General features: G+C 40.9%; 1 protein-coding gene across 1 annotated transcript in view; it reads left to right on the top strand.

Moving 5' to 3' along the window:
* The window catches only part of carmil2 (capping protein regulator and myosin 1 linker 2), a 104,054-nt gene that overhangs the window by 17,963 nt on the left and 73,636 nt on the right, over positions 1 to 12,455 (top strand). The window contains exons 13-15 of the mRNA XM_020612683.1: positions 329 to 406; positions 1,289 to 1,365; positions 10,276 to 10,380. Of these exons, the coding sequence (XP_020468339.1) occupies positions 329 to 406; positions 1,289 to 1,365; positions 10,276 to 10,380 (260 nt within the window). The remainder of the gene's footprint in view (positions 1 to 328; positions 407 to 1,288; positions 1,366 to 10,275; positions 10,381 to 12,455) is intronic.

The following is a 12,455-nucleotide window of genomic DNA, read 5'->3' as shown; positions in this document are numbered from 1 at the left end:
TGCAAGACAAATAAATTCTTTAAAAATCATACAATGTGATTTCCTGAATTTTTTTTTTTATTCTGTCTCTCAGAGTGGGAATGCACCTACAATGTGAATTTCAGACCCCTCCATGATTTCTAAGTGGGAGAACTTGCAAAATCACAGGGTGTTCAAATACTTCTGTTCCTCACTGTACATACACGTGCCGGTTAACAGTGGCTTGTGAGAATAATTGTTTGGCATTTAATGTACCGTACATTTAAAGCAGCAACATTTTAACTGTAGCAAACATTGTAAACTAATCTGTATAGTATATACATTATGGGTTCCTGTGTTTGTCTTGCAGTTTCTCTTCAAGTTCTTGTCCAGCACTAACTCTCTATCTCATCTGGACCTCAGTGATACCAGCTGCCCTCTGGATACGGTCAGTGAGATAACAAACCTATCTGCTCCTCTCCTCCAAGACTGGTTGGCTGTGAAACATTGTGAAAAAAGCAGCTCACTGTTGAATGTTTATGCAGCCAGCCTGTAAATAAATGTAGCATGTGGCTCACCTGGCTTAGCATAAAGACTGACCACAGAGGGAGAGCCCATCTAAAGTAAAACTGCCTGGTTTGAATAAATCCAGATTTCTTAAGTTTGACTTGGTTGTGATTTTCCCCTTTTTGCATATAAGTTGTTCCAGTAGAAACCACAAATGAATATAAAACAAGAATGTTTTAATGTTGAATGGACCAGAATCATAATAGTGTTGTGATTGTGTGCATCAAAAGGTTAAATCAAGCATTTAGAAGCACTTTAGAGGAATTTTCAAAATGTCAAGATACAATATATATAGTGTGTCATGATACAACCTAAAAATATTGTGATATTATTTATAGGCCATATTGCCCAGTTCTACTTTTATACTGTAATATAGGCTAACATTTGTTGGAAACCAATTCCCCTTCATTTAGCAAACAAAGCATAATTCCAGTGATGCTTATTCAATTAAATTCAATTTTATTTGTATAGTGCCTATTAACAACAACAATCTGGCCACTTTACATAGTCATGTCTAGACACCTCACAGTATCACAGGCAAAACCCAACAAATCACCTTTGAGCAAGCACTTGGCAACAGTGGACAGGAAAATCTCCCTTAAATTAAACAAACCTTATCACGGAACTTGTTGAGTAAAGTATTTGTAAAAGCAATGCAGTGGATGTACTATAAGGGGAAAGGAATCTGCTGAAGATCAGGGTATAAATTTTTGTACTACTAGTATTAAATGAGTAATGAAGTCATTCTAACTTTCTCTTGCAGTTATTTGTGTCCCTGTCTGCTGGATGTTGTTACAAACTGATACACCTGAACCTGGCCAGGAATCCTTTCAGTCACAGGTTAGCTCCACTACTTCAGTTCTGCATGGAACTCACTGTAGCACTAACATATATAATAATGTACAGTGCCTACAGAAAGTGTTCACCCCCTTGGAGGTTTTACCCTTTTATTGATTTAATAATTCAATCATGGTCAGTATAATTTGGCTTTTTTGACTACAAAAAAAATACAAAAGAACCTCTTTAATGTCAAAGTGAAAACAGGTTTCTGTAAAGTAATGTCAAAAATATGTAATGGGAAATAAGTGATTGCATAAATATTCATCCCTTTAGAATGACCGACCTAATTCCACAGAGGTCCACCCAACTGGTGCTAGTGGTCTCACAATTAGTGAAATGGGATCACCAGAGTGTAGTGAATGTGTCTCAAGTGATTGTAGTATAAAGATACCTGTGTCTGGAAGATCCAGTCACTGGTTAATCACTATTCCTGGCTACCATTACACCATGAAGACAAAAGAACATTCCAAGCAACTCAGAGAAAAGGTTATTGAGAAGTATAAGTCAGGGGATGGATACAGAAAAATTTCCAAGACACTGAACATCCCCCGGAGTTCAGTTAAATTCATCATCAAGAAATGGAAGGAATATGGCACATGTCTAAATCTGCCTAGATCAGGCTGTCCTCACCAAATGAGTGACCGTGCAAGCAGGAGACTAGTGAGAGAGGCCACCAAGAAACCTACTGTATGACTGACTACTCTGAAGGATCTACAAGCTTCAGCAGCTGAGATGGGAGAGACTCTGCATACAACAACTGTTGCCTGGGTTCTTCACCAGTCAAACCTTTATGGGAGAGTGGCAAAGAGAAAGCCACTGTTGAAGAAAACTCATTAAATCTTGACTAGAGTTCACCAAAAGGCATGTGGGAGAATCCATGGTCAAGTGGAAGAAAGTTCTTTGGTCTGATGAAACCAAAATGGTGCTTTTGGGCCATCAGACAAGACACTATGTTCGGCGGACACCAAACACTGCACATCACAACAAACACACCACTGTGAAGTACAGTGGTGGCAGTATCACGCTGTGGGGTTGCTTCTCAGCAGCCGGCCCCGGAAGACTTGTAAAGGTAGAGGATAAAATGAATGTGGCTAAATATAGGAAAATCCTGGAGGAAAATGTTATTCAGTCTGCAAGAGAACGGCTTGGGAGAAGATTTATTTTCCAGCAAGACAATGACCCGAAGCGCACAGTGAAAACTACACAGAAGTGGTTTAAAGACAACAAGGCGAGTGTTCCGGAGTGGCCAAGTCAAAGCCCACACCTCAATCCCATAGAGAATTTGTGGCTGGACTTGAAAAGGGCAGTTCACACCCGATCCCTGCACAACCTGACAAAGCCTGAGCAGTTTTGCAAAGAAGAATGGAGTAAAATTGCAGTGTCCAGATGTGCAAGCCTGACTGAGACCTATCCACACAGACTCGGTGCTGTAATTGCAGCCAAAGGTGCATCTACTAAATACTGACTTAAAGGCGGTGAATATTTATGCAATCACTTATTTCCCATTACATATTTTTATTTAATTGACATTACTTTGTAGAAACTTGTTTTCACTTTGACATTAAACAGGTTTTTTTTGTCATAATAGCCAAATTATATTGACCAAGACTGATTTATAAAATCTATAAAAGGGTAAAACTTCCAAGGGGGTAAATACTTTTTATAGGCACTGTATTTGCACAGTTATCTGTGAATCATCTATTATAATAAGAAGTATTTCCATTATTATGTATTTAGATTTTCAGTGACATGCTCGTAATATATTGTTTATTTCCTACATCTTTAGTCAAATTTACTAGTCCAGAAACAACAGCAAGCAACTCAGTCCTTCTTAATTTAGTGAATGGACTAAACATGAATACCTGTAAAGGTGTCCACTTCTGTCAAAATGCTGAATTTTGTACTGTTTAACTGACACTTGAACATTTTGTTCATGTTTTGTTATGCTTTTAAAGTCAAGATGCAAATAACTTTATTAGTTCCAAGGGGAAATGTAATGCTTTGCATTATTACAATAATGCTCTCTGCTGAAAAAGAAAGGAAAAAGTAAAAAACCCACATGAACATCACATCAACAGAACTAACTAAAATGAGGGACACCTTAGACCACATGCGTCAAACTCAAGGCCCATACAAGCTGAGGCACAGTTGTCAGGGTTCATACACCACGGTGCACGGTCCATCCAGCTATTTGTTCATAATCCTGCTAAGCAACAAACACGTGGAACCAAAAAGATAACCTCCTTGAGGTAATAACAAATGTGCAAACACATAAAACAACAAGGTTAAAACAAAGTTGTGTTTTACTGCATCGTGAGATCAGGGAGGCGAGATCCGGCCACAGTCTGGTCCTATATTTACTATTGTGCTGTGCAGTTTATACTGTAATCTCACTCTCTGTTGGCTACTAACTAGTTAAGAGAGGAACATAAAAAACTGAAATTGAATCTAATAAATATAATGAAAATTATACTGCACTAAGTAGTAGCTACTTTACTGTTCGTTTTTTATTCATAGTGTGTCATTTTGAGAATATAGCTACTTGTTGTGAATTGTCGTATGAAAAGATGCTTCTGTGAAAAAACGCCTCATCAAAACAATTTGTGAGCTTCTTTGTCAGGCAACTTAAACAAATAAATTTGGATTTCAGTAGTTAATATTCTTTGCAACTTTACTGTGTTATCAAAAACATCAGTTGACCTTTCACTCCTCTGGTGTGGAGCATTAGAGCTGTGACGTCTGCAAGGACATGTCAAGGAAATGAGCAGCAGGAGCAGGGGGGAGGGGACAGGGTTGGGTAAACATAGAGACGAGCTCATACCTGAGAGGTGGGAATTGCGCTGACCACTTCATTTAAATATGCCTCTTCAGGCAGTTTGTGAAAATTCTCAGTTATCTAGGTTGTAGTATGCTGAAAAAACATCTGGACTTGGTTTTAGGTAGAAGACGTTTCATTTCTCATCCAAGAGGCTTCATCAGTTCCAGCAGTTGTGCTGTTTGTCCCTCTCTACATCTCCAAAGTGTGCTCCTTCTTTCATTCAGTTTTGTTTCCTTTTCTTTAATGGGTCCAAGACTATTGTAACTGTTGAACAAGTCTCCCAAAAATTACATCCCTATACTAAACTGCAAATCTTCCAACATAAAATTGCTTTCTGACAATTTCTCCAGCTCAACAAATAAATGAATCAGGGGATTTTCCAGTGGAATCTCGAGCTAATGGCCAAACATGGAAACAAAGGCCTTGTTCAGACCTGATATACAATACGTCCTACAGTATGTGATTGGATCTGACCTCCTCCGTTCTATATGCAAATAAACACATATCACATATCCTCTTGCAACCACCAAATGTGTTGTTATTTTTAACCACCAGAGGCAACAGCCAGAAATAAGACGAAGAAGATCCGCCATACAAATATGAAGAAGAAACTGAAACAATAGAGACGTCTGTTTATTGGTGTTCCAGGAAAACCTAATTGTCCAGAATATTAGATGTGCTCATACTGATTTTCTTTGGACTTTTCAAAGTCTTTCAATGTCGTGGACAAAGCCAGCTTACACAATTTGAGAACCAGCTGAAGATAATAATAAGAAGGAACCGAAGAAGAGTCGTGGCCTTTGCACCTGCTGTATGAGCCACAAGGCCTGAAAGTAGACTATTGAGGCATGCAAGACATGAGCGGCAGCTGCCCCGAGCAGCTCTCGCTTTATTTGTTAGCTTTTTTTTTGAGTCTTCTAGATTTTCTGTGTTGCTTTTTGTGCTATGTCGCTTTCCTGTAAACTTTTCGGATTTGGGCTACAAGGAATACAAGTTTTATTGCGTTTGCATTATGTTTTTATACTTTTTACGCGGTCTTGAGTCTGCCTGGGGAGGACCCTGTTTGCCAACAGTCCGCCATCAATGCCAGCAATCCTTCCAAGCTCCTTGTGGTGAGCTGCCGGGGATTTTCCACGGGGATGCGAGGTGGTGCGATGGTAGATGTGGGACTGCGGGGCTGGAGTGAGGCGCTGGGGGAGGAAACGGAGATATGGGCTATGTTTTTCATCGGTTCGCTCCCCTCCGCGATGAATGTACGAGCAGCTAGCTGCGCTGGTGGAGCTGCAACAGGGGTACGGCAAGAGCGGCCCTCTGTGCTTCACCGAGAGTTCTGGATCTGTGTTCTGTGGTGACGGTTCTTCACAAATCCCCAGGCCGGCTATGCTGCTATGCGCACGCAAAACACGGTGTCTCACCCGCGGACACAATACTGACAGGCCCAAATCTCCCATCTCGAGGACATTAAACCATGCTCCTACATACATACATATATACATTTCCTGCAGTGGCAGTGTGGTACCTGGCATCAGGGACAGTCTTCAAGACACTAGCCAAATTGTTTGGGATTGGTAAACTGACAATGTCATCTTGTGTGTGGGAGGTTTTTCGTGCTATATGCACATTCCAGCACCAGTTAATTAGCTTGCCCCAAGGGTACTGACTGTGGTAGATTGTGGATGGCATCGAGGGGAAACGGGTGTTCCTTCCCCTTCCAACAACGCAAAAGATTATTTCAACCACAAAAGAAGCTACAAGCTGTTATGGATCACCTCAATCGGTTAGTAGCACACACGCACACATACCCAGAGAGAGAAGCTATACAAATGTACTATGCTATATGTCTTTTCAGGTATAATGTGCAGATGTATAAATAGTGCAAAAAACATGTACATGTTACTTTGGGCTGCCCCATTGAAACCAGCCCCCTAATTGCTTGCCTGTTATCCTTTTTACCCCAACAACAGATTTACCAACATTAACGTTGCATGATGCAAGAGTGCTCCAGAACGCCACACTGTTTGATCTGGCAGAGTGTGGCAACCTTTTCCCATCGGTGAGGAATAATTTAGTAATGATTTGTTCATTTGTGCTTGTTCTATGCATTAACTATGGGGAAATCAAATTATTGACCCCAAGTGCTTTTGTTTTCATTTTCCTATTTAGGACACAAGAAATGAGAGGTGTGCAGGTGCCGCTCATGCTTTTGGGAGACCCTGCATACCCTCTCTTGTGCTGGCTAATGAAAGGCTATCCAGAGAGTGTCATCTTTCCAGAGAATAGAGGCACTTCAATTACAGACTGAGTCATGCCTGCATGACCATTGAATGTGCCTTTGGAAGACTGAAGGGAAGATGGCAGTGTGTTTGCTTAAGAAGATGGACATCAGTATCTTGAGGGTCCCTACCATAGTTACCAACTGTTGTGTCTTGCACAGCACAGAAGACTTTATTACAAGCAGTAGAGCAAAGGATTACTGACTGAGGCCGGGAACACTCCAGCTGATGTGAGAAGGTCCAGGTGAATTGAGGCGGCAGGTCTGGAGCTGGTCGGATTGTCGTCACAGGCGTCAGAGGGGTAGAGCAGAATAGCGGTAGGTTTGGTTGGACCTCAGGAGGTGGTGAGGTGATGCACAGGATGGATGCATGATCAGGAGTACCTGGGCAGTGAGAAGGAGCTTGCGGTAAGTAGAGGTTGCAAGGTTGAAGTGGTGTGTGGGGCGTTGAGGCATTCAGGTGAGAGAGTGTGGCTGATGCAGGAGCTAGCAAGGTCTTGGCATAGATAACAGGTAAGAGCTGACACAGAGCCAGCGGAGATAACTCAGCCTCGAGGAGTTCAGGAAACTGAGTCTCAGGAGCAAGCCAGGCAGCAATGTGGATAACAGAAAAGTACAGGCACTGGGCTAGAGGAGACATACCCAGTGTCGGAAAGTTCAGGGAAGCTAGTGAAACAGTCTCAGGTGCTAGCCCGGCAGCAATGTGGATAACAGGTGAGTACAGTCACTGAGTGAGAGGAGACTTACTCAGCGCTGGAGAGTTCAGGTAAGTTGATGGCTGAGAATGAGTGAGGGAAACCTTCAGGAAAACAGTCCTTTGGTTTTGGCCGTCTGGATGTAGCAAGAGCAACTAACTGACTGGCAAGGGTGACACAGCGAGCTCTGGCCATATAATGGAGATAATTAGCTCCAGCTGTGTCACTCCTTGCCAATCTCCACCAATATCATGCTCACTACTATATTATAACTTACTATATTATTGCAAGATTGCTTTATTTGTTACCTGACATAGTTCACACACCTGGAGGGAAAAGAATTTAACACGACAGAGTTAGATTTTTACCCGGTTCTTTTATTGAAAGCACAAAAAGTGGAGACAGAAGAGGACTGAATAAAATCAACAGAAAATTTAATCAAAGTGTAGGCACAGGTAAGACAAAGCAGCGCTGGGATCAGAGAGACAGAGCTCCCGCAGAAAATCTGTTTTCTGAACCACGAGGTTTTCTGGTTACATTTTTCTTCTCAGGCAGAGACCGCCCTGTACAGAGGTAAAACATTTCATGCTTTGTAATCCTATTGGCCATTTGGCATGAGCAGGTCAACCCCTGCCCGCGCCTGCTTGCTGAAATGTGATCTAAACCAGGTGTGTGTGTGTGTGTGTGTGTTGTGATTTTCAGGCGGCAGCTAATCAATGAACACTGAACAATTGGTTGTCTGCGCTGCAGACCCCGTATCTGTGTAGTCTATTACAGGACAAAGCAGGACCTAGTGAATATGCTAAACGGGCCAGGTGGTCATCTCAGGTTGTAGACCCCCTGTTTCTGCAAGATACTACAGTACATGACAAAGCAGAACTTGGAATATGCTAAGCGGGCCTAGGTGAAGATGCAAAACAGGCCAACAGGTCTGTGTTAAAATGTAAAATAGGCCATCTGGTTACTTGAAGGTACAGACAGCATGTCTCCACAAAAGTTGCAGCATACATTTCCAAAGTTTCACTCAGTAGAATATGGCAGTCATCAATACAGTTTTAATATATATATATAAGCAAGGAAAATAAAGATATGAAAAGTAACTAAAAGAAAAAGTTGTGAAAAGTAACTAAAGCTTATAAAGTAACTATAGGCTATAAGATTCAAATCTTATAGGCTGACCACAGCATTGTTAGCTCACTAGCATAGTTGCTGGCTATCATTAGCCAGCTAGCTAAAACAGTACTTGAAAGTAAGTTAAAGCATCATACCAACCTAGCCTGTGAGGTCCTCAGATAATGAACATTAACAACCAACCTTTCACTACGAAACCATCATATATAAAAATATAAATTAAGGGCTAATATCTCATCCGCAACTAACCATACTTACACTAACTTTAACTAGATACATACAGTACCATCACTCTGATTGTCATCACCCTGAACTACAGCAGAGTTGTTGATAACATTGGCCATCATTGTGGAATTTAGCTGAGGCTCATCATGGCTGCAGCCCAGCTCGGAGTCTATCATGTCTTTTTCTCTGGGGCCATAAGATAGTCAGTCTCTTTTGTCTGTTTTGTTTTGTCAGTGTAAACTGATACTTTATCAGTAAAATATTGCAAGCCAATATATTTTTTCCCTCCAAAATATAAGATCTTTTAGCACAAAATCCAGTTTTCTGACTACAGTATTTATTAAAATTGTTCACTCTCAAAGGTTTTGGTTAAGAGAGAGCAAAACATAAAAATGACATTTGAGCAAAATTCAGAGTTGAGTCAAACTCAAGTTGCTTGTTGAGACAGAGCTGTTCTTTATACCTTCGCCACCTTCGCACTTGATTTTTGTTTACTTTGTGTCATTAGGAAAAATGCCACATTTCATTCATTCAAAAATTACATTGCATCAGAATACAATCCAGCAGTCAAACGCGTTCCTTACAGAACGTATCTGCTTTTGCAGTTTAGAGACTGCGACTGAGAGAGTCTGTTATATTAGACAGTGCAGTATTACATGGCCGTTAATCTCCCGTTCTGCCCCTTGTGTTTTAATAAAGCTATACTGTCAATATCATTTAACAAAGTCCACATAAAGGCGGTGTTATGACAGCAGCTGTACAATATTTCAAGATTTCACATGAATGTTCGCAAAGATGTTATCCTCTTCATTCTAGCATACTTTAATATTTAGCTGCTATTTAATATTTCGTAACATAACTTAGGCATGTTAACTATGTTTAAAAGTTACTTGACTAGAATTGTGAAACCCAGTGTAACAATAATAATGTATCTGGTGCAGTACCTGTATGATAATTCTTATCACACAGGTGAGCTTTGTAATAAGGACATTTTTTTCTTGTTTTGTTACCACACTAACAAAACCTACATGTGTGTGTGCACAGAGCTAGTGTGCATGACCACCCCACACCCCTCTATGAGGCATCATTTGTGGGACATTGTCAGTCAGACAATTCTTTTGTGTAAACCGTGGCCTAAAAAACATCACTCTGCTGCTTCAGGCATTGGTTTGTGTGTGCATGTTTTTACAGTGGAATCTAGACATGCCTCATCAGGCAACATAAAGGGGGCTACTGGAAGTCTGATGGCAACCGCACGCCAGCTGAAAGCCACTCAGCTGGGATGAACAATTCTGAGTAGCTTCATCCATAACTTGTCATAGCAGGAAACGTGGTCCTCATTGCCATAACCATTTAAGTGTCTCAGTAAGCCCTGTCATTAAACCTGTAGCCACAACCCAAGACCCCACACACCTAATTAAATACAACCATTAATAAAATTTATTGATGATGATGGTGCTTTTCTTGCCACAGTGAAAAGGCAGCATGGACAATAACACAAAGGCGGCAATATTAAGGTAACATAGATGATCTGGCAAGGAGGCTGTGTACTCCAGGCAGGTAATGACTGAGATGACAAGCTGAGTCAGGACCGTACTGAGAATGACTAGTGGGCAAACTTGGCATAGCAGTGTAACTACTAGACATTTTATTATTTTAAAGTCAGCTGGTGGAATGAGATTCTATATTTCATAGTAGCACTTCTTCATGGTGTGGGTGCTAAAACTGCATTAAAAGAAAACTATTACTGTATTTCTGTGTGTGTGTAGAAAGGTACGAGAGGTGACCAGGAGCATTCAAGAGTTCTTCAGTCAGGGCTGTGAGCTGAAATATGTGGGCCTATCAGGGACCAAACTACCTCCACAAGCTCTCAGGTGTGTTTAGTCCCAATAAATACAATAACTTAATATTCCTTTTTTGTTTATTTATTTTTATGTGAATGTTCTTTCTTGACCATGGTGACTGTAGTTTGACATCATAGCCTAATCTGAACTCAAGGTCCACTTACAAACTGACATTATGCCAATGAGAGGATCTTTTATAAAGTGCGAGTTGTTTTCTCTGCTGCAGCATACATATCTGCTCTATAAGCCACCAGCTCTGTGTTCAAGTTTAAGAGAAAAAAACTATCTGAAGTAAAATGTAATGCAGTGTTCCCAAGGGTGGGCTGGAGAGGCACCCGGGCAGGCGCTGCCAATAACTAGAAAATTAGCAGGCCTGTGCTGCAGTTCTATCGAGTGTTAGCCACCATGTTGGAAGGGTTTTTTGCCCTCCAGGGTTGTGTGCCAATCACCTCACTAAAAACAATGGTGAGGAGTGCTTTAAAACATTCCTGTAACTGGATGATGATTTAGATCATCACCAAATTCTAATCAACTGTTATTTGAGCCATACCCTACCTCTCCAAAACAATGTCATCCAAATCCATTCATTACTTATGCAGTTATGCTGCGAACATCCAACAAACAAACAAATGTTGGTAAAAATAAATAAATAAAACTTGGCCGAACCCTAACTGTACCATGTGAAGAGAAGGGCTCCAGACAGACTCTTGACAAGATTGTAACAGTGGAGTATTGGCTTACTGGTCTCCTGCTTTGGGCAAGACTGTTTCTGAGCTCCATAAAATCCACTCTGACTGTGCCACAGCTGTTATTATAAGACATGCTGCCCACATACTGTAAAACATGGTGCCCACACAATCCTACATGTACACAGATACTTGGTATATTGTAGCAGTGTACATTCCAACACAGTCATAAAATGACCCCTAATCACCAAAGCAAGTGATAGCTCATGTGTGGGTGGACCATGGATGTGCAGGACCTTTAACTGGTCCTAGTAAAAGAACAGCTGACTCCAGTCTGACCCCTCTCTGTGCCTCTGAATGACTGATTTCCCTCTTCTACTTCATATTACTGTTTTGTTTTCCAGTTCCAAGAATCTTTTTTTCCCTCATGTCCCAGTCTTCCATTCCCCATTCTCTAGAGCTCCAGATTGCCGCCTTCTTCTCTTCCAGCCACATATGTAACACTGTTTACTTGGCAATGTAAAAAATGGTTCTAGGAGTTAACAGTGGTGGTTTACCAATACTGTCTGATGAGTAATTTGTCTCCCGCCACTGTATCGAAAGTCTGCTGGAACCCATTACCAGAGACAGAGTACATGGGCACATCCCAGGTCCCGTATTTGATCATTGTTTGGTCCTTGCTTGATACATACAGTAAATCGTTCCCAAAGCTCTTATTTCTGCTCTGAGCAAGGAGGGTTCTCTGTGGAGCCATGAGACCATCTTTCATAGAAGTTTTGACTGACTGACTGACACACCCCTTTATTAGCAACCTGTTGGTGATTGGATGCTGCTGCTAATTCTACTTTCTAACAAAACAGAAGAATAATAGAACCAACTCAAGCATATTAGCCAAATCTTGTAGATTGTATTTGTTTTCAGATTCACCATCTAGATCTGTATGTCTGGATGAAGCATTAACAACATTCTTCATTCAGCAGAAATATTTTTCTTTGCCTGTTTTGTTATTTCCCCTTTTAATCTTTATCATGAATAATATGAATTAGTCATGGAGAGGCAGCAATGAAAACCTCAAAAATGTTTAATGGTGTTTGTTTCATTGTTTCCATTCATTCACATGTGAAGCTGAGGTAGGACTGTAGTTTGTCTATGTCAGGGACCAACCAGTAACCAGAGAACACAGCTTTTAAAAGTTAAAAAGATGGGCTTTTTATTAACCTAAAAACAAGGAAAAATACATACAACATCAATATCAAATAAACTGGGCCCTAAAAGAGGTCAACAAAAGGTAAGGAAACTCAAAATGCAGCAAACTGAACTGCACAGTATCTCAAACAAAACCAACTGACCTAACAAATGACACACACACACACACACACACACACACACACACACACACACACACACACACAGGGGAAT

The sequence above is a fragment of the Monopterus albus genome, unplaced genomic scaffold, assembly GCF_001952655.1.
Source record: "Monopterus albus unplaced genomic scaffold, M_albus_1.0 scaffold127.1, whole genome shotgun sequence".
Classification (NCBI taxonomy): Eukaryota; Metazoa; Chordata; class Actinopteri; order Synbranchiformes; family Synbranchidae; genus Monopterus; species Monopterus albus.
The sequence above is the reverse complement of the archived record's forward strand: the minus strand, read 5'-3'. Positions and strand labels throughout refer to the sequence as shown.